The sequence below is a fragment of the Chanodichthys erythropterus genome, chromosome 18 (genome assembly GCF_024489055.1).
Source record: "Chanodichthys erythropterus isolate Z2021 chromosome 18, ASM2448905v1, whole genome shotgun sequence".
Lineage (NCBI taxonomy): Eukaryota > Metazoa > Chordata > Actinopteri > Cypriniformes > Xenocyprididae > Chanodichthys > Chanodichthys erythropterus.
This window is the reverse complement of record NC_090238.1, coordinates 1058753-1081523: the sequence shown is the minus strand read 5'-3', so window position 1 is coordinate 1081523 and position 22771 is coordinate 1058753. Positions and strand designations below refer to the sequence as shown.

The 22771-nt window shown below is 37.2% G+C and overlaps 1 protein-coding gene across 1 annotated transcript in view; it reads right to left on the bottom strand.

The window, feature by feature from the left end:
• aqr (aquarius intron-binding spliceosomal factor) overlaps nt 1-15710 on the bottom strand; it is a 48947-nt gene extending 33237 nt beyond the window's left edge. Inside the window, exons 1-17 of the mRNA XM_067367926.1 lie at nt 15395-15710; nt 15256-15312; nt 15072-15112; nt 14655-14690; nt 14444-14564; nt 12579-12719; nt 12120-12188; nt 10341-10441; nt 10185-10261; nt 9407-9471; nt 8217-8333; nt 7830-7943; nt 6458-6561; nt 3996-4098; nt 2825-2945; nt 1385-1526; nt 19-197 (exon numbers count right to left, since the gene is read on the bottom strand). Of these exons, the coding sequence (XP_067224027.1) occupies nt 19-197; nt 1385-1526; nt 2825-2945; nt 3996-4098; nt 6458-6561; nt 7830-7943; nt 8217-8333; nt 9407-9471; nt 10185-10261; nt 10341-10441; nt 12120-12188; nt 12579-12719; nt 14444-14564; nt 14655-14690; nt 15072-15112; nt 15256-15312; nt 15395-15472 (1666 nt within the window). The 5' untranslated portion in view covers nt 15473-15710. The remainder of the gene's footprint in view (nt 1-18; nt 198-1384; nt 1527-2824; nt 2946-3995; nt 4099-6457; nt 6562-7829; nt 7944-8216; nt 8334-9406; nt 9472-10184; nt 10262-10340; nt 10442-12119; nt 12189-12578; nt 12720-14443; nt 14565-14654; nt 14691-15071; nt 15113-15255; nt 15313-15394) is intronic.
• Nucleotides 15711-22771: the final 7061 nt, after the last annotated feature.

Genomic DNA, 22771 nt, shown 5'->3' with positions numbered 1-22771 from the left:
AGAGAAAGAGCCGTTTACCCTCCCACTCGTTTTTGATGTGATCTCGGATGTTGAGGTTAAGGGTGATGTCGGCACGGACACGGGCCGGCCAGTTCTCTCCGATGTTTGGTTTGGCCACCTCCACGATAGAAAAAGACACTATGGTCTGTGCCATTCTAGCCCATCCTCCGAACACCACTCCTCCATACTCCGACTGCCTGTGTGACACAACCCTCAGCGTTAGCACACAATATCAGGAATGAGGATGTTCACGCTGTTCTTTCCCATACAGTGAAGTCAACACCGACCTGTGGTCGTCAAGCTCCCAAAATCATTAAAAACAACCATCTCAAGTCTTCTGAAGTGAGAAAATGCAGGTTATTCAGAGAAAATCTCACCACATTTGAATAAATACACGAGATTTAAGATTGGCAGCGATGAAAATTTGTATCATTGAATAACTTTTTGTCAAAGTTATCATGTGACTTGCAGCAGAAATGGCACACAAATCATATGGACTTCTTTTATGGTGCTTTTTATCATTTCTGGAGTTTGACAGTGATGGTCAGAATGTCAACATTTCACAGAAGATCACACAGGTTTGAAAGCGAGTGAAAGACTTGATTTTGGGTGAGAATAACTTTCACAAGACTTTCAAGATTGATTCGCCAGTGGACTGAACTCTAAATGATGGAGACACTCGCTCTTAAAACGAAATATTGGTCAGTAACTGATCCGAATGATTCACTTGGATTCAAATGGCTCATTTGAGGCTGAATCTTTTTGAGTGACTCATTTACTGTTCAAAAGAGTCATTGGTTCACGAATCAGATATAACACTGACACGGATGATATCATTTTTTAGATTATGTATTTGCTATCATCTTAGTCTCAGAGCCCTGCTAAGCTATGAAGTGATGAATCAAGCTACAGCATTAAAGGAGTCATATGATGCTTTATAATGTTTTCGTTTTCCTTCAGAGTGTAATTGATCTGTTTGTGCATGTATAAGATCTGCAAAGCTATAGCTATAATAGTAAAATAAAATAGTGTCCCACAAAGAGATTTATCCTAACAGCTCCAGACCTGCCTAAAAACACATCATTCAAAGTCCAGATATTACTTCTGGGAATGTCTACGTCACATTGTGGCATATTAGCATAAATTCCACTTTAGTGGTTAAGATTTATAATTAACGCTTTTCACGATCAGTACAACCCAAACGTTAGCTTGTGTACGGAGCATTTTACAGAGGAAAGCCTCCTGAACCCAGAAGAGCACAATGCCGGCTACACACACCTAAATAAATTACAAATATACACTTCAGTATGTTTTTCGAACTGTTTCTTTATGTTGTCACTTCAGGACATAAGATTGTTAAAAATGTTTGACTCTGAGAACAAACCATGGCTTCATTCGTAGTACTACGTCCTCGATATCCTGCCGGATTTCATAGGTGGACTCCAGTCGGAAGAGGTTGAAGTTCCTCAACAGGTAGTCGTGCAGCGTCAGAAACTGCAGGTTCAGCTTCGGTAGAGCTAAACAACCTTCAGATTCACACACAACAACAAACATCGTTAGATATTTTACTGATTATTTAGGGGTTTTTTGCACTTAAAGCTTGAAATATAGTGATGAACCAAAATTAAAGTTTTCATTTAGCCAAAAATGCTAATACAAATTATGCATATATAAATTAATTTAAAAACCAATACTCAAAAACTTATATGTATATAAATAATTTGTCTATAAATATTTTAATTGCACACAAGGCAGTTTTTATTTCAACTTTTAAATTATATAGTTTCTACTCAGATTCTTTGCTAAAATATAAACATTTAAACAGTGTTAGTCAATCATTTCAGTCAAACCAAAAATTAAATATAAATAATCTTCGTTAAAACTACAAAAGTTTCTCTCTTTGTGTTTTGTTGCTTGATTAACATTCATGACACAGAAAGCGCGGTGTGGACCCAAAATACTGTTACACATTCATTTATTTATTTTTTTTTCATCAACCGTTTCGTTCATCTAAGCCATAATCAATTGTTTACAAGGATAGTCGATCTTTTGCATGCATTTTGACAATTGTTTTTGCATGTATGTGTCTGTTCAGGCACAAATAGATGCATAAGAGAACGGCTTTCAGTGTGAATGTGGCTCTGTGTGTGTGTGCGCGTGTACATAGAACAGCTGCACATTCAGAATTGAGTTCTCTTTTATGCCAATGGTTTATAATTTATAATGGTTTATAATATAAGCTTTGCAACTAATCAGAGAATCACCTGCGTGGTGTCTGGTCCGTCTGGATTAACGATCCCTACACTAGAGTCTAGACATCACACATCTTGTGATGTGACTATCGCGGATGCGCACATTGCGATTTCGATGCTAAACCGATATATCGTGCAGCCCTAATCCAAACCCGATCACACAGAAAAGAGGAATTTAAAAAAAATCGTCACATAGCTTTTTATAATTTGCACCAATGAAGTTTGTGTTAATGATGTCATACTTGGCACATATTCAAATGAGCTCTCAGAGCTTTGGTGGAGAGGAAGATTATCAGTGAACAATGACTTTAACATGACATGTGCATGTTACTGCCAAACACAAAAAGATCATTTGTACAGTCATATGGGCATCTTTCTGATGTATGGAAAAGAGCTGATCATTCTCCAAAATGTCTCTTTTTGTGTTACACAGAATGAAAAAAGTGATACAGGTTAGGAAAGAGTAAATTAGTAAAATCATTTTTTGTTGAACTTTTCCTTTAATTCCACTGATGCAAACGTATATGGTATAATTATTACAGTGATGCACAGTGAACTGCAAAGACGCCCACCTTCTCCTGAATAGTACTCTGTGGGGACGATGTTCTCATCCCAGATGATCTTCTCGGTGGGGTACAGAGGCATCTGGTTGAGCTGTTCTATCTGGGAGATTCGTCTCTCGTGGTGGGATACCTGAACATAAGTGAGAAAGGCTTCATGAGGTTTGTTTCCTGTCGGCCAGCTCCTCCATGAACCACCAAATCATCTGCCCGCTGTGCCATGATGGTTTTCCCTTCAAACGCAGCAGATGGCCAAATGTAGGCTACATATCTCACAGCGCAAGGGGCCAATCGCATCCCATGAACATTTTAAAGAGGCATACAGCATCACAACTAGCTTTTGCGTGTTTTGAAACAAGTACAAATGTAGACGTGTTTTCCAGCACTCAGATTTTGTATGGCAATCAAAATGATGTTGTGCGTTTGTGTCACTTATCATAAACCGAGCAAATCCCACAGTCTCAAAGCCTTTCTTAAAGGAAATTGCTACACGCACTACACTTTTAAAAGTCTAACTTTCCCTGAACTTCCCAAACACTATAAATCCATTCCATTATGTGCAAAATTCAAATGAGCAAACGCTGTGAGGCAACTCTGCTGAGAAAACATTAAACAATTTCAATGAGAAAATGAGTCGGGCGGCTCACGTGGGACGCCGCTTTGAGAAAATCAAATGAATTAATCAGGAGTGTTGGGGCAGCTTATCCTGTTCAAGCTTAATTAAGTGTTTTATCTGGTTTGTGGCCTGCTCTGACTCTATTGTTGGCCGCAGCACATGCACATAACCAGATTTCAGCTGCTCAAGGAAACGCTGAACACACAAATGACCGGCCTGACACTGGCTCCATCAACGCATTAAAGAGGAAACGCTGGAGTCTTGATGAGATTTGGAGCGAGTAATTAAAACATGCCGGAGCAGGACCACCAATGGGTCTGAAACATCTTAAACATTTCCAATAGAGTTTTAATAAAGTACATTATAAGAGTGAAAATCAAAGCAGCCAAACTCTAATAGAACCAACAAATTAATGTAGCAAATCGCAATCAAAACCCTTTTAACGCGTTTGTCCCCCGACACTACGCCTCTGTTCTCACTACAGTGAGCTGAACCGACACGGGCAGCACGGTCACTCGAACCTAACGAGCAAAAACAGTATTGTGTCACATTTTAAGATGTGCCTACCAGCAGCTCCAGAAGGAACTCCTTCTCGTAGGACGTCTCTTCTCCATCAGGAAGCTCAGGCAGGAGACACAGGTATGCCGACACCCTGTGGAGGGTATTGGGACTACAGAGAGATGAAAAGTGAGCCACTTATGAACAGAAGAGGACAGTACAGATTCAGAAACGAGCCTTGAAAACAGGCATTCATTTGTACATTATAAAAACTATACACTACTTGAACAAAAGTTTAGCTTTTTAAATCAACGACCGGCAATTCACAATTTAAAAGTCATTTGCAAAACAAAAGCATTTGAGTCGGCAGGATTTTTAAATCTATAAAATGAGCAAATTGTCACACTCCATTTGCACTTCTGATTATATAAGACATCATGACATCATCCATCCGCCACTAATGTCATTATAATGTTTTCAGTAGCCTGATTTATGAAATATTTGGACAGATGCAAACATGAAAAGAGGGTATTCTGAGAACATACAGGATGCATTAACTTCCCCCACCATTGACGAGTTTTTCAGGCAATCCATGTTTTCACTGTTATGCGGCAGGGGGCGCTGTTACGCATCTTCATCTGTGTTTTGATCATTCCGATCATTTCTTAGCTTTTTGTTCAAAATGTTACTTTTTTTTTTAAAATGAAGCTTTCATGTGTTCGCATAACCGCATAACTTGTTTTTAGAGTAGATTTTAGTCACAGTTTTAGTCATTCAAAACACATTTTTAGTTAGTCATCGTCTCATTTTCGTCCGTGAAAAAATGTTGTTGATGAAAATTATGACGAAAATAATTTGTCGAGTTTAACACTAATTTGGACAGACGCAAACATGAAAATAGGGTAATCTGAGAACATTCAGGAAGTATTAACTCTTTCCCGTCCATGTTTTCACTGTTATGCGGTAGGGGGCGCTGTTACGCATCTTCATCTGTGTTTTGATCAAAAACGCAATTTTCTCAGCTTTTTGTTCAAAATGTTGCTTTTTTTATGAAGCTTTCATGTATTCAGGACACGCTTTCCTCATCGCATAACTTACATTTTATGATTGCATCCTTATCTGTAAATGTTAACGTCGCACGATTATTCCCATTCGGCTCTTCCTCGATGCAAACGGCTCTCCTTTAAACTTCACTGAATGAGCATAATGTCATATAATCTCAAGCACCAGTTCACATTTAGTCTGTACATTTTGTTTTTGTTTATCATTTTTAATTTAATGACTTTAAGCAATTGCAGTAAGCAATCCGTTGATTTATGCTTTAATTTAGTGAATGTAATGTTTATGTAATGTAATGTCAATGTTTTTCTGCACTTCAGGCTAGTGGAGCTGCACGATTCTGGAGAAATTGAGAACCACAATTTTTATGTTTAAAACAGAATTCTCAGTTTCAATGAATGATTCATTCTTTATTTGAAGCATCAAGTTACTTTCAAAAGGTGATTCTCTATTTTGATTGCTGCTGTAGTGTTTATATCCAAACTGCAGTCAAACCAGACATTATTCAGATATTTTTGATATATTTTTCTAGTGTGTGCAGGACACTATAGTTCATTTATGTAAGTGAGGATAGCAAAATAAAGTAAACTGACATACTATACCCAAAAATTCTCCATACAGCGGACTACCAGTAAAACTTGGAACCAAAAATTGATCTGACCAAGTGTTATCTGACATAATTAAGATTATTTTGTTCTGACACAGTTTAACTCTGAGATTTTGTCATATTTTATTACCATTTTTTAAACTATAGTGAATAAACTGAATTAATGAATGAAATGTTCAAGGTGTCTGAATAAATTTTGGTTTGACTGTATAAACTTTTAGCCCAGTCCTTCTGTGATCGTTTGAATTATTGTAAAACAGAAATAAAGAGACTGTGTGTTTGTGAAGCTGTTTCATATCTACACATGACAGCTGCTCTCTCTGGATCCGAACGCAGATCTGAATGATGGCTGTGATCGCACTTGAGAAAGCTTTGACAGACAGAGAGGAATCGCTGTGAATGAATAAGATCGTGTGTGTTTGAATCGAATTTAAAGATGAATTGTGCAGCTCTACAGCATAGCCTACACAGACACATTCAATATAGATATTTATTTTCAATGCCTTCAAATTGCACAGTGTCTGAAGGACAACAATTGGCAGTAGTTATGTTTTTTTTTTGTTTTTTTTTAAATAATGGATTAAATATATAATTTATTCTGTATTCTATATTTCTTTAATTAAAGTTTAAATAAATTATTATCTTTTAAAAATGAATACATTTTTATTTAATCAAAAGAATAATAGACAAATACAGTTCTAAAATTCCGGTATATTTCTATGTTTTCCATGATGGCAGGAGCCCTGTCTGCAGTTAAGAGACTTGACCATCAAGCCATTAATGTAATGGGCCGTATCTCACTCGCTCTATAAAGATAACATCATATTTAACAGCTCGATGTACTGCAGGCTCCTCTGTCTCTTACCTGAGATGGCCGAAATGTTTGGTGAGGGACTCTCGCGTGTCCACGGCCGCCACATTAGACAGGGCAAAATCATTGAGCTCAGGGAAATGAGCAAACGCTGCTCTCTGAAAAACAAACACATCCGTCACAGACCTTTCACACTTCATCAGAACCGACCAATGAATCATCACGACCCACATGAGTATCACAGAGCTCTGGTGATGACGGATACACCATCAAAGCTGATAACTGCAGTAACAGCAGACTGGTGGACTTCAATCAGCTGTTCAAGGTCGTGATGCATTTAAAAATCTAATTTAAAAACAATGGAGAGGAGCATACCACATACTACGTGTTTATTATAGGATATTATAGGCATAATGTGCACAGTTATAATAGTTATAAATCAGGGTCCCACTCTTTTAAACACTTAATTTCCACGACTTCTCCATGCCCTAGCATTTAACGTTTCATTATGAAAATGGCACCAAACCCACAAACAAAACATTTAAAGGGTTAGTTCACCCAAAAATAAAAATAATGTCATTAATTACTCACCCTCATATCGTTCCACACCCGTAAGACCTTCATTCATGTTCAGAACACAAATTAAGATATTTTTGATGAAATCCGATGGCTCAGTGAGGCCTGAGCAATGACATTTCCTCTCTCAAGATCCATTAATGTACTAAAAACATATTTAAATCAGGTCATGTGAGTACAGTGGTTCAATATTAATATTATAAAGCCACAAAAACAAAATAACGACTTATTTAGTGATGGCCGATTTCAAAACACTGCTTCAGGAAGATTCGGAGCGTTACGAATCTTTTGTGTCGAATTATGATTCAGATCACGTGTCAAACTGCCAAACTGCTGAAATCACATGACTTTGGCGCTCCGAACCGCTGATTCGACACACTGATTAATTTATGATTTTTTTTTAATCATTTTTTTTGGCGCACCAAAAATATTCTCGTGGCTTTATAATATTAATATTGAACCACTGTACTCACATGAACTGATTTAAATATGTTTTTAGTACATTAATGGATCTTGAGAGAGGAAATGTCATTGCTGGCTATGGAGGCCTCACTGAGCCATCGGATTTCATCAAAAATATCTTAATTTGTGTTTTGAAGATGAACAAAGGTCTTACGGGTGTGAAACGGCATGAGGGTGAGTAATAAATGACAGAATTTTCATTTTTGGGTGAGCTAACCCTTTAACATTTAGTTGACTATAAGGGGTCAGCCCTAAAAAAATTGCCTGTTTTTCCTTGGATTTTTCCAAGATTGTATAAATTCACATGACTTTTCCAGGCCACATTAAAACTCCCTCATATTGCCAAGCTCTCCATGAGCGTGTGAACCCTGAGGGGTGTGAAGGTTACCTGTAGAGAGGTGATCCTGTCGTAGTGCAGTGTGGTCATCTCCTTCTGTGTGAGAGCGTTTCCTGTCTGGTCACTGATCTCAAAGCCAGCGTAGAACTTCAACACGTCCAGCAGCTTCACACAACAACGATTATATTAGTTAAGTGCAATAAAATATTGTGAGTGTTCAAAAATCATTAACGTAGAACAGAAACAGTCATATCTGAGGCTTTCATATGGATATCAGCAGACAACTATGACTTTATCAGGATTCATCAGGTGTAAATGAACATTTCTTTAATTAAATCACAGCCTTTGTGATTTGATAATTGCACTAGGCCATATCTGGACTGTGGTTTAATCTGGATTATTTTGGATTGTGTGGTTGCGGTGTGTTCAGCGCTGTACCTGACAGAACAGGTGACCCTCTTTCTCCCTGTCGGTGAGGTGAGACAGCTGGCAGTTGACCACCAGATGAGCGTCGTCCAGAACTGTGTTGAACCAGCGCCGGGTCGGGAGGAGAGCCTGCAAAGACGGGCAAGGTCAAAAACACCAAACATCTAAAGTCGCATTAAAGTCAAGATTAGGGATGTAACAATATACCTCGGTATAAAGTCCACGGTACAGTATTTATTGCAATATTTATATATATAAAAAAGGCAACATTTATTATAACATCTAACCCTAACGATCTACCTACCTCTTAGATTACGTATTAATTTTAAAGTGTAAAAAACAGTCAAGTTTGAATTCATAAAGTCTTCACTTGTTTCTGAAAGAATGATTCAGTGATAGACACATTTTTAACAGTAATTTGTTGCCACCTAGTGGCGTAATAATGCAATCGACACAGTTGTTATTTGAAGCACCCAGTTACTTTCAAAGGGTGATTTATTCTGTTTTGATCGGTAACATCAGCGTTTATATCTGAATAATACACTTTTGTATACTTCTGTGATCATTTGAATATATGCAACAGACATAATGACACTGTGTTCAAAAAGACTGTGAAGCAGTTCATATCTAAACATGATCTAGAACACGCATCTAGATCTTTATTTTTTGTCAAAGTTTTAATATACATGGGTGAATCGTTGTCATCTAGGAATTAGATCATGTGGGTGATGAAATAGAGAACACAACCTTTTAAAGACTAATCGAATATGGATATTAAAAGATATGCTTCTCGAACTTCACCCAGCCATCATACCAGAACCGTTTTTGGAACCGGGCTGAAAAAACTACTTTTTGCCCGGAAGATGCATCGTTTCATACAGTCATGTGACCACGATAATATCGAGACAATTTTGCTATCGTCATACCACGAGATCCCTAGTCGCAATGCAACAGAAGTAGTGACAGATCTTTTCTTCCATATCATGACTTTCACTTTTCACTAAAAAAACTTGTAAAAAAAAAAAAAAATCTTACAAGGTCAACAAATGTTTAAAAATGAAATGTGTGCACAAATAAATAACATGCATTTAGAAAACTGATGAATAGTGAATTTTAATTTCATGCCGACTTTAATATCAGTAAAAAAGATAAGGAGAGGAATGAAAAAGAGTAGCAGAACGAATGCTGGTATGAAAACGTACCTCCAGGTCAATCATGAACTCAATGAATCTCTCGCAGTAGTGAACCTTCTCCATGGAGACGGAGCCTGGAGCAACATGAACCATAAAACACACATTAAACCACTGATGACACGCCTCATTTCACACAGACGGGCAGGGCATGCTGGGTACGGAGGGAAAGCAGTGAGGATAGAGTGACAGTGTTATGATCGTCTCATAAACAGGACGCGCTGCTGGCCTCTTGCGTGACCCCCCCCTTCTTCGGCCTGAACAGGTGGATGATGGGAGGAGGGCGCGTCGGCCTGTGATAGCAGCGCAGCGAGAGGCGCCCGAGGGCGAGCATCAGCTGTTCTGAAGCTGGGTCACGTCACAGGATGGTGAAAACACAGAGAGATACTCAAAGCAGAAATAAAGTCACTGCCTGAAGGGGCGACAGGAGCACTGAGGCCGTATGGGTATCAGAAATCAGCACCATCTTAATGTCTAGCACTATATATGTACTGTGAAATGGGTTTTTCGGTGTCAGTGCTGTTGTCTAGACAGCAGGGCAGGTCAATATAAATCTGGGCTTTTTTTAGATTATTACTTCATATGTCAGGCCTTACAGTGTTAAAGCAGTTATTGCAACAATATTTCACAATATTAGTGTTTTCAATTTATTTTTTATCAAATAAGTGCAGCCTTGGTGAGCAGAAGAGACTTAAAAATCTGACCAACCCCAAACCAAAGCCAACATTAGTGTCAGTATCAAGGTATTCGACTCTAAAGGAAGAACGGCGGTCTGAATGAGAAGGTTTACCTGACGCAGGGATGGACATGAGAACCAGCAGGAACTTCTTGATGAGGGCGGCGAGGAAGGTGCGCTCCTTCTTAGCTCTGTGGAAACACAGTTCGTGAGACACACAGGACATTGTTCTGACGTGTTTCAGGGTTATGGGGTGTGACGGGGTCTTACTGCTCCATTTCCTGAGGGTCCATCTTCTCATAGTTCTTTTTAATGAGGTTCCAGAACTTCTGCAGTTTGGGGACCTTCTTCAGCTCCTGCTGCAGTCTCGTCTAAATGATTACAAAGCCTGGAGTCAGTTTCCAACATCTAGCAAACATGGTGCCCAAAACAGAGCGGAGTCTTGTCAATGCATGAAAGTAAACGCGGCATGGAGATTTATTATTCATTGGAAATTAAAACGTTTTCCCTACTTTTTCCACATTTTCCAAAAGTATGGGACTGCTAATGAGTTCACACTGATGTGACCTAGAAACAGAATCTGAAATATCTGATGATGATGATTTTTTTTTACATTTCACTATTACTGCAACTATTAATGTTACTACTACTGTAAACTCTGTTGTGCAGCATTTTTAATAATTCATCAATTATGAATTTTGTTCATGTCACTTACAGTGTAAGCCTAATACATTGGTTTATTTTACTTAGAATTGTATATAATATAAAAAACAAATTATAATAAAATAGGCACTAACCCTAATATAATATAATATAATATAATAATTAGTGCTGTCAATCAATAAAACAAATATCTAATTAATCACACATTTTTTCTGTAATTAATTGCAATTAAAAACAGTGGAGTTTTTAATGTTTATATTGTAATAATTTCAGAGTTACTCTCCAAATTAAAGTAGAAACAACTTAAAAACGGCATATTTTTGTTTAATGTCATCTTTCACTGATTCTAAAACCGCTACTTTTGAATCTATTTAAACATTATTTATAGACATTAAACATTACAGTATAACTGAAAGATATCAATTTCAACATTTATTAGGCTTTAAAAAATAACATTTAATTTAAGTGAACTTAAAACAATCTTCACATAAACCCATAATAATAAATGTCATATTTACCTAACAAGTAGGAAATAAACAGAAATTGAATAGAGTTAAACACTTTACAGTCTTCACTGCATGATTTATAAAATAAAAACAGATTAATCCTTATTTAAAGCTTCAATTTTCTCTGTTATCTTTGTTCTTTGATGAACATTAATGACTTATATCATCACAGCAACTGTTTATTAGGCTGCTGTCACTTTAAGAGCTGCCGCTGCCGAACATGACACGGATCTGACGCGCATCTCATTTTCTCACAACTTCATTTAAGATGTTATTTAACTCATTTAAGACCGCTCTTATGAGGATACTTGACAAAACAAGCATTTTGTCATAATCCTGTGTGTTATTGTTTGTTAAAGAGCGAAAGAGAACTCGATACTGGCGAGCATCTTTCTGTGCACACTGAGTCACATGACACGACATTCACAGACAGCGCGTTCTTGATTTTTCTTGTGCCGCTTGAATGGTTTAAAAGCATTTGCATGAATAAGAGCATGCTCATATAATGTAACGCTAGCCAAATTATGACAGAAAAACAGATGCTGCGTTAATTGTGTTAAATATTTTTTAGCATATTAAACTGAAAACATTATGCATTAACGTGCTAATTTTGACAGCCCTAAATATAATATAATATAATGCAGTTTGATTAAACCCACAAACCTTTATGTTGTATGAAGGGAGACCTTTGACTATCATTGTGTACTTTACAACTGTGTTTTTTTGGCAAAACATGACAAGCCTAACCATGTCCCTTTAGGGGCTCTGTAGAATGAATTATTCATTTTCCGTGCCTTTCTGAATTCGGATTTAGGCTTCGGGCACATCCCTAGCAGAGATCATAAGGGACAGGAAGTGTGTGTGATGCAGTAATATTCACCGGCAGCAGACACATCCACATGGGCAGAGACACCAGCTTCTGCACCTGCTCACGGATCAAGTCCACTTCCTGTAGTGAAGAACACGCCACAAATAAACAGTCAATAACAGTTCTGTTTTACTAGAGATAAAGCAAACTATAGTCTTCATCACAGCACACATGATCAGCACACAAACACTAGACAATGAAATCACATCAACAATGCAAATGTGCCACCTGACGGGACGGGAGACACCCCGCCTTAAATCAGCACAAGCCAAAAATAGATGAAAACAGCCGTGAGCCGAAGATGAACCCCTGGGCTGTTATTTTGAGTTTAGAGCGCAGTTAAAAACCATATATAGTCTGTTTGGCAAAGCAACAGTGCCACCAAGTGATGAGAAACACAACAGGTAATGTGGCACACTTCTGAGTCAATGACTGATAATGGTTCAGGAAGTGAGATGCATGTGAACGAACCAGACTGTTGAAGCAGTGATCGAGGAAGAGCAGCAGCACCGTCTGTTCCTTCAGAGACAGGCCGAGCTGCTCGCCCGACAGACACGACTCCATCACACACCTGAAGAAGTGAGGGAAGTGTGCGGGCGCTTTCTTAAAGACCTGACGAGAGAGACACAACACACGGTGTTCACCATCATGGTAACAAACGTGAGACTTGATGCAGTAAACATTCACTTAACACAGGACGTAACAAAACCCTAATGTACATAACACTGACAACAACAAAACACTAAGAAACAACAGTTATTTCAGTGAAAATGTGAGAATTTACAGTTTTTCACAGTAAATAAGATCCTTTGTTCTCTTTCACTTACACAAACTGTACAGTGTTTTAAAGCATGAAATGTCCATTAGATCTATTGCAGTTTTTCACCATAATGAACTTACTGTTGACAAATTGTCAGGATTTACAGAGGCATGTTTACAGTCTTCTACCGTTAAAATTATTTTTACTAGTGTTTAGGGTATTGACAAATTTCACAGTTCCATTTTGATTCACAAGCTTGTGAGTTAGATTAGATTCACAATCAATTCAATTCAATATGGATTGTTTTGGATGTATATCAGGTACAGCACATGGCAAATAATCTCAAGAGAAAAAATCTCAATAATGCTGTAAACTAAACAGCTGGTACTATATTCGTAAAATATTGAAGGTTAATATTAACTCAATTGTATAGAAACACTCAAATTACACACAAGGAAGATTTTTATAATAATAAAGTTATAATAACTAACTTTATAATTACATAATTATGCGTCTACTCTAATTCATCTTTTAAAATACATTTATTTGATCAAATACAGAACAAAAACAGTAATATTGTGAAATATTATTACAATTTAAAATAATGGTTTTCTATTTTAATATACTTTAAAATACAATTTATTCCAGTGATCAAAGCTGAATTTTCAGCATCATTACTCCAGTCTTCAGTGTCACATGATCCTTCAGAAATCATTCTAATATGATGATTTATTATCAATGCTGGAAACAGTTGTGCTGCTTCAGATTTTTTGGAAACTGTGATGCTTTTTTCAGGATTCATTGATGAATAAAAGGTTAAAAAGAACAGCATTTATTCAAAAATAAATCTTTTCTAACAATATAAATCTTTACTATCACTTTTTTATCAATTTCACACATCCGTGCTTAAAAAAAATATTAATTTCTTCCCAAAAAAAGAAAGAAAAAAATGACTGACCCCAAACTTCTGAACGGTAGTTTATATTCTTACAAAAGATTTAATTTAAATAAATGCTGCTCTTTTTTTTTTTTACTTTTTATTCATCAAAGAATCCTGAAAAAAAGAATCACGTCATAAATTATTCAGCAGCACAACATTTGTAATAAATCATCATATCAGAATGATTTCTGAAGGATCATGTGACACTGAAGACTGGAGTAATGATGCTGAAAATTCAGCTTTGATCACAAGAATAAATTACATTTTAAAGTATATTAAAATAGAAAACCATTATTTTAAATTGTAATAATATTTCACAATATCACTGTTTTTTCCTGAATTTTTGATCAAATAAATGCAGCCTTAATGAGCATAAGAGACTCTTTCAGAAACATTTAAACTAGTGATGTTTCCAAACTTTTGACTGGTAGTGTACTTTAATTTCTGTAATTACACCGTTCCTCACACCTTAACCCAAACCTGTCCTAACCTCAAAAGAGCCATTCAACACCAACACAACAACTACACTGTGCTGAATATTTTACACAGTAGTTAAAGTATGAAGTGTGAGCAAAGTATCTTATTCTGCAGAAGTGTCTTTATTTTACTGTCACTCATCAGCGTTTGAACACACACCTCCCAGGCAGGAACGTTTTCACGAAACTTCTCGTTGACGATGCAGCAGATGGACATCAGGAAGCTGTTGGTGGAGGATTCAGGAGTGTAGTTCACCCACAGGAAGTTCTCCAGGTACTGGCTGCAGGACACAAACACATCAGAGAACTACACACAGACAGACTACTGACACACAACACTCGTCTAACTGACTACTGACACAAACACCAACCTGAACTCCAACAACATGATCTTTCTGATGGCAAATCTGCAGAGAGACGACCAAAGTCAATATACATACAAAAAAAGCTCGTATTGATGTTTATATAGAGCAGAATAACTGAATATGATGGAAACTCGTTTCCACAACAATACATAATCAAAAAAATGATAAAGAAATGGTGACTTTATCTCTCAATTCTCAATATTTTTCTCAGAATTTCGAGTGTATATCTCGCAATATGTCTCAGAATTGTGAGAAAAGAAAACAGAATTGTAAAAAAATACCTTTTTTATTTTGTATTCTTTATAAAACAAGCTTCCATGAAAACACACGCATTAAGATCACTTTAATAGACTAACAATAGTGATAACAATATCATATCATTGATGAATATACATTCCAAGAACTGTACATGAATATTCTTACTTTGATTTGATAATCTCATTCTGATAGATGTCTTCAATGACCTGAAAACAGAAGATGTTCATCAGCCAGACTTTAGATATTCACAGAGCAGATAAAGCTGTTATATCCATTCAGAGGTGTTTGGAGGATCTGTTTCTCTCTGAAAACACTTTAGACTGAAGCTAATTAAAGTGTCTGATCTCACCTGAGGGTCGAAGGGTAGTTTGTTCTTGACATGAGGAGCCCAGTACTTGTTCGAGAGCTTGAGAGAGAATATAAACACACACAGTGTGAGCAGATGAACAGAATAATGTGTTTCTCATAATAAAGTGATCATAGCTCACCTGAGTGACATACTCCGCGTTGATCTGAGACACGGAGGGCGCAGAGGTCTTGATCAGCCTCGAGTCCTTCTGCATCATCGATCCCTGATGATTTATCGATCAAATGAATCAGATTATCATGTGTCTTACTGTATATGACTGAGGAGCTCCTTCACTTCTTCAGCACTCACTGCTGACAACATAACATACACAATATATACTGGAATGTGAACTTAATCAATGCTGATAAACACTGCAAACTTTGTTTATAACAGAGACGTCATGTATACGTTACTAGCTTTAGCCGTATGCTAACATGTGAAAGTCTGAAAGTCGCGGCTAATGACAACTTCCGCTTTCGGAGTTTCCTTACAAAATAAAAGCCCTATAGAGCGCGGAGAGAGAGACGAGACCAGCTGCTCTCAGCTTCTTTTAAGCGCTTATTGTATTTAAACCATTTTACAGAAATAGGCTATAGGGCTATTAAAATGAGCTACTTAAAGAATTAAAATCAAACTGATTAAGTTTCAGGCTGGTGTCGGTTTTATGAGTCTGTATGATTTACTGATATGCTTGCAGTTTAACACATAAGGCCTACGGGTTTGTTTTATTATTCATACCACCACAACACTAAATAAGTGTGCCGTAATATATAATATTTATTATATATTTATAATATTATCTTAAAAGAGGTATTTTAAAATGCTCTCTTCGTTTTAAATGGACAGCAATATATTTGACAACTTGACAAATAATTTTTCAAATAATTTTTCAATAGAAAATGTTAAATAAACATAAGCATTTAATTAAGTAGCTATAGTCTTTGGTATAGCTGTGCATGTTTGGGACCATCCAGCCAAGTCTGGTGTCTCTGTGATTTACTCAGAGCTGGTAAATCCTGTGTGTCATCTCACACAGTAAGACACAACCTGAAATGCATGGCTGTTTATTCACAGAGGAATGTACTATATGCACAGAGCGTTCCTTCGAACTTCCGCAATAAATTTCCAGTGAGATGTCATTTGCTGGTGTGTTGAGCATCAGTAGTGTAATACTTAGTTTATAATCAGAATAAATAGTCAGGACTAGCATTAATTTAGTTATTCAAACGTAAGACAACATAAAAAATAAATAAATAAATAAAGACATACCTCATTGTTCCTCCTCTGCTAAATTCAATTCGACCATCAGTTTTTACACTTCCGTGTGAAAATAGCTTCAACACACTGTAAATTACAGATTTATTGTGCACTTTAGTTAGTTTCAATGAATAAAATGTGTGTTTTCACAAGTGTGTCTTTGATCTTGTGCTGCACTGACTGACAGCTTCAGTGATTATAAAGTGAGAGCGGCGCTCGCTTTCTGTGTCATTCATTCACAAGAAAAGTTATTGTTTTTCATGAGATTTTCTGAGTATTTCATACTTCACATTGACAAAATGTATTTTTAAACCTAGTTATTTTATAATGTTTAATATTTATTCAAAATGGAAACTGAGTGAAAAACTATTACAGGAAATGACTAATATGAGCCAATAAATGCTCCTCTGCCACCATCTAATAATGTCTTTTTTTTTCTGTTTTCTATCAAATGTTGGATTCTCTACATCTTGAACCGATCGGTTTTAAAAATGGGTTCAATCTCAGAAGGATTAACAAATAATGTTTTTGGTCATCACATTAAAAACAACATTTGAAGTGTTGGAGAAATGTTGCGTGTGTGTGTCTAATTACACTGCGTTTCTAATTCAAACGTTCTCGTTAGCTTTGTCTTTATTGCAATCAATAAAAATGGTTCATTGGCAAATTAGGTAAATGTGATAACTGCATTAAAATATAAATACATCATTAAAAAGTCAACCATTGATGGCTTTGTGTCGATGTACAGCTGACAGAATGACAGCTAACAGTTCCCCAGAAATGCCAGGAAAACCAAGAAGTAACCGTGAATATGGTCAATTACAGGGGTTGGACAATGAAACTGAAACACCTGGTTTTAGATCACAATAATTTATTAGCAGTCCCTCTCGATCCCTCTGTCCAGTGCTTCACAGTGGACAGAGGGATCGAGTCATTCCTCTTCCAGAACAGTGGCCCAGTCATGTGATTCTGGTGGAGGAAAATGCTTCCTGACTCGCTCCCAAAATACCCCAAAGTAGCTCGATAATATGCCGATCTGGTGACTGTGCAAGCCATGAGAGATGTTCAACTTCACTTTCATGTTCATCAAACCATTCTGTCACCAGTCTTTCTGTGAGTATTGGTGCATTATGATGCTGATACACGGCACCTCCTTCAGGGTACATTGTTTGAAGCATTAGGTGCACAATGTCCTCCAGAATGGTTCAGGAGACCTTGGCAGTGACGCTTCACCAAGCACAGTAGGGAATGCCATGATACTGCAGCCCAAATCATCTCTGATCCACCCCATGCTTCACTCTGGGCCGCAACAGTCGGGTGTTGAGCTTCTTTGGGGCTTCTCCACACCGTAAAGCCCAAAGTATACTTCACTTTTTACGCCTATGAGAGGGTCAGCGTACAGTGCACGTGAAGCAAATTTTGTCATCAGAAGAGTACGCGCACTGCCGGTGTAGTGACAAATTGGGTACCCACTGAAATCGGGTCTTCTTTAGGACCCCAAGTTATCCCATTGGTTCAAATTGTTTTTAATAGCAACTCTAGCATGAAATAATACAAAGATGTTTGCATGGGTGGTAACTCGTGGCAAAAGATTGCTCAAAACTGCACATGCCTTGAATGCCTTTGTACACCTACGAGTCAAGTGAAGTATACTTTACAAGGCTGTGTCAGCGTACACATAAAAAAACGAAGGGCTTGAAGGTGGACTCCTCAGGGAACAATGTTTCACACTGACCAAAGCCCAAGATTTGGACTTGTTGGTACCATTGAAACTGACATTTGGCATTGGCATGAGAGACCAAATGTTTGGCTTAAGCAGCTGTGGTTTTGTTTTTTAGTGCCTGGAGGTCCCTTTCAGACAGCTTCCTCTTACATCGACAGTTACTCCTGTTGGATGTGGTTCGACCTGCGTGAAGGTATGCCGACATTACTCTGTTTATTGTGGCTCTCGATACACCACAAACACTTGCTATCCTGGTCATAGATGAGTCAGAGAGATGCGCACCAACAATATGTCCTCTTTTGAACTCCCATTATGCTGTGTGGATTGCGATATTTTATGTACAGCTTTATGTACTATTATTACTATTACTTCACTAGGTCTGAAATATATTGTTCACTGCAAACATGATGATATTAAATGTATTAATTATTTTTTTTTTATTAATAAATGTGTAAAGTTGCTGTCGTGGATATTCCCAATACTAATACGACTTCACCACTGACAATTCAAACAACCTCCAGTTGTCTAAATAATATATATAATACTACAGTACCAATACAGTACTACAGTACCTTCGAGGTAATTCCCATCCCGAATACTACTAATACATTTCCAATACTTCAAGGTAATTTCCCTCCCGAAGTAAGGTGACGGCGTCCCGTCAAGAAGCTACTATCACTACCTCAATCACACATGAGCACACAGGTCCTTAGCATCTATACACTCTCACCGTCCTTCTCAGGTGTACGCTGGTCCGACACAGGATCATTAATATTAACTCGAGTATTACAGCCTCGCCCCGAGGGCGACTCTGTAGTCTTCCAACACTATCACTGTCTCTGCTGTGGTCTTTTGAGCGTAGAGTCTTTAATAATTCTATTCCTCAGCTGCGCAGCATATACCTGACACGACTTCCAAGTTGCTCTTTGCAGAAATGAAGTTTTATTTACGGCCGGGAGGTCACTCGTCACAACAACAGAGTGAGTCTCAATGAATAGAAAGATACATGCACATTTAAGTCTTACAGTTGAGTAAAAATCAATGTCTTCATCACTGTGATTTGTTCTGGTGATTGGTTTGTAATGATCTAAGCTAATCATATGACTGGTCTTTGACCTGAGCATCCTTAGTCTGCATTTTCTGTACATTTCATGTTGATATATTTCTATCACATTGCATAAAATGGAAATACTCAATAAAGTAGGCTAACTACGTTTCCTCAGATGGTTGAATGGTTGGATTCCACAACTGATAAAATAAAACATATATAAGACAATACAACATTTACTGTACAATTTACTGGTGACTCCCTGTCGCCTCCATTGCCTCTGGGAGTGGATGCTCTGGCTCAGGAAAGGCCCAGGTCCAGATTTTATGCCTTCCCACCGATCTGACTGCTCTCAGCAGTTCTGCTCGGAGTACGGGCGGACAAAGTGAAACGTCTATTGCTGGTGGCCTTGTTCTGGCCCACACAGATGCGGTTTTCAGACCTGGGCAGAGTTTCCCAAAAGCATCGTAAGCTTAAGTTGATCGTAGCTCCATTGAAACCAATGGAGCTACAATCAATGTAGGCTTACAATGCTTTTGGGAAATGCTACCCAGTTCAGTCTACTAGATGGCTCTCCTTGGGGGGTTCCCCTCAGGCACGACCTGTTGACTGCGGGGTATGATTTGGCATCCCCGTCTGGATTTATGGACCCCTGAGCGGAGCACGTTGCTATGTTCTAGTCTCTCAGTTGAGATTACAAACATTATTCTTAACACTAGGGCCCCCTCTATAAGGTGCCTTTATGCTTTTAAGTGCAAGCTTTTTGCCTCTTGGTGCAGGCAGCATGATCTGGACCCAGTTCGTTGCCCTATAGGTTCACAAAGGTGAAAAAAGTACACTTCTATAATGTACTTAAGATTATCTTTTTTTAGAGCACTTTAAGAACATCTAAGTGTACTCAACTGTGCTATTTTGAGACACCATGAAATATGAACTAAAATGTGCTTTTAATATACTATCTCTGTATTTAAAAAATGTATTTAGTTACCACTCGTAGTATACTATGGTTCAAATGTACTATAAGTGGTAACTAAATATTTTTTTTTTAATACAGAGATAGTATATTAAAAGCACATTTATTTCATATTTCATGGTGTCCCAAAATAGCACAGTTAAGTACACTTAGATTTTCTTAAGATTATCTTAAAAAATACTAAAGAAGAATTTTTAGAGCACTTTAAGTACATTATCACCTGTGCAATACTGGGGCAGCCTCTGCCAATCTGGTCCTCTTCGTTTAGGGGTCACACTTGGCTCCTTCACGGTCAAAAATGAAAAATGAAGCCTTGAGATTTTACTTTTTTGTTTTTCATGAAAACCAATGTAATATATTTTTATTTTTATATTTGATATTATATTATATTATTTTTTAAATAATATTTTTTTGATTATTATTTAAAGTTTTGAGGGTATTTTATGATACTATGCAATATGTATACAATTTTTTTTATTTGCTATTTTTTCCTAATTGAAAATAATACACATTTTTTTCTTATATATATATATATATATATATACTTATTTTATACTTATTTTTAATATTTTTTATTGGATTTGGATTTATACTTAAACATTCTCAAAGAATACTTTTTGTCAAGGTTTAGATTTTTGTGTGTGTGTGTGTGTGTGTATGTTTAAAATGTTGATTTGAAGTGTCAGTTTTTGCATTAATTTTACTATAGTCAAACCTGAACACAGAGGAGGGCATTTTGTCACACATAACATCAAAATTCATTAAAAATGTAACAATAATGAACAGGTCTGTTTTATCACAGCTTAATAAATCTGGGTCTGATCTGATTTCAACCTCTTATTTGAGTCTTTTGGTGCAATTTTACCAAATTGTTAAAGCCACACTGGTTCATTTGTGTGTATAATAGTGTGTTGTGTGTGTGTCTGTGAATGTGTGTTTGAGTGTGTGTGTGTTCTGTTTGTACACTCAGTGTTTTAGAGTGTAACCTCTTGCTTGCTGTTCATTTTGTTACTGCTTTGTGGCTGAATTATTGATTTTATTTCACACATTTGAAAAACAAATGCTCTGTGTCATAGTCGTTTTATAAGTGTGGAGGGAAGGGGGTGGATGTGTCTGTTTTGCACTCTTGACATTTTTGAGTGTCACCCCTTTATTGTTGTGCACTTTTTTTCTGAACAGTGGCTGAATTGTAGTTTGTACTATCAAAATATTCTCAGAGTTTTCGTATTTTTTCATATTTCCCATTCATTTCCTATGGCAGTCATTTTTAACAGAGAAGTGTGACTATTTTTTTTTTTTGACCCTTTAATCATCCAAATCATGACCATGATAATTTGTGTTCACATAGCTAATGCGACAAAAGTCACCATGTGTCATCCCATTCCGATGAAGCAAAAAAATTCCAAAACGTAAAATTATTCACCAATGTCTCACATTGAAAGAATGTCTCACTGGGAGATTAAGGCTATCTCTGCGGCCTATGAGGCACGTGGCATGGCTTCACCTCTAAGTGTGTGTGCTCATTCCACCAGAGGAATGGCTTCTTCTCAGGCTCTATCATTAAAGGTTCTTCTTTGGAAGATATATGTTGTGACAGGATGGTCCTCTCCGAACACCTTTATCAAGTTCTACAGTCTGGACGTGAGGATGGCTCCTGGATCCCAGGTTTTATCTGCTTGAGCGGACTCTTTCCTCTGTCTTCCTTTTGGTCTTTTCCTTTCTATCTTCAGGTACATGAAGGCATTATGGTATATCATTCCCATAGCGAAAGTACGCATCATTGAGTGAACCTATGAAAGGAAACGTCTCGGTTAGATATGTAACCTTGGTTCCCTGAATAATAAGGAACGAGATGCTGCATCACCGGCCTTTCCCATACCCATTTTCGTACATAGAAATCTGACGAAATTGCACTTAGCATCCTGACAGAAGCATACATAACGTATTTCTCGGGTGGTGCTCAGTGCTACTGGCCAATAAATTGGTGTGATAGGGCTTCAGACATTTGACGTAACTGAAAGTATACAGCATCTCGTTCCCTATTCAGGGAACCAAGGTTTCATATATAACCGAGACATTTTTAAACAATTTTTCCTTGTGTTTGAAGTTCTGAACCAAATCCTCATCCAAAGCGTAATGGGTTATAGGCAATATTAGCCTTTATAGTGTACATGGATGCACACTTCGAAAATGTACCTGAAATAGTAGACCATCCAGGGACTTTTGGCATACTCTTTTCAACATACTATGCTTTGGGACACTTATTTTAATCCAACATACTATTTAGCATGGATAGTGTGGACATCAAGGAAAGAGTTGTCAGAAGCTGTAATAGTAACGTTGAAACCATGCGACTGTTGCATATTATTTATAGCCTTCATTTAGCTTTTTACTTTTGCCAATTGTATTTAGGCTTCCAAATGAAAATTTTTATGATGAAGAAAACGTGAAAAACGTGAAAAGAATCATAAACATTTGTTGGTCAGAGAGCTTTTTTTTTTGCCAACAGAAAAAT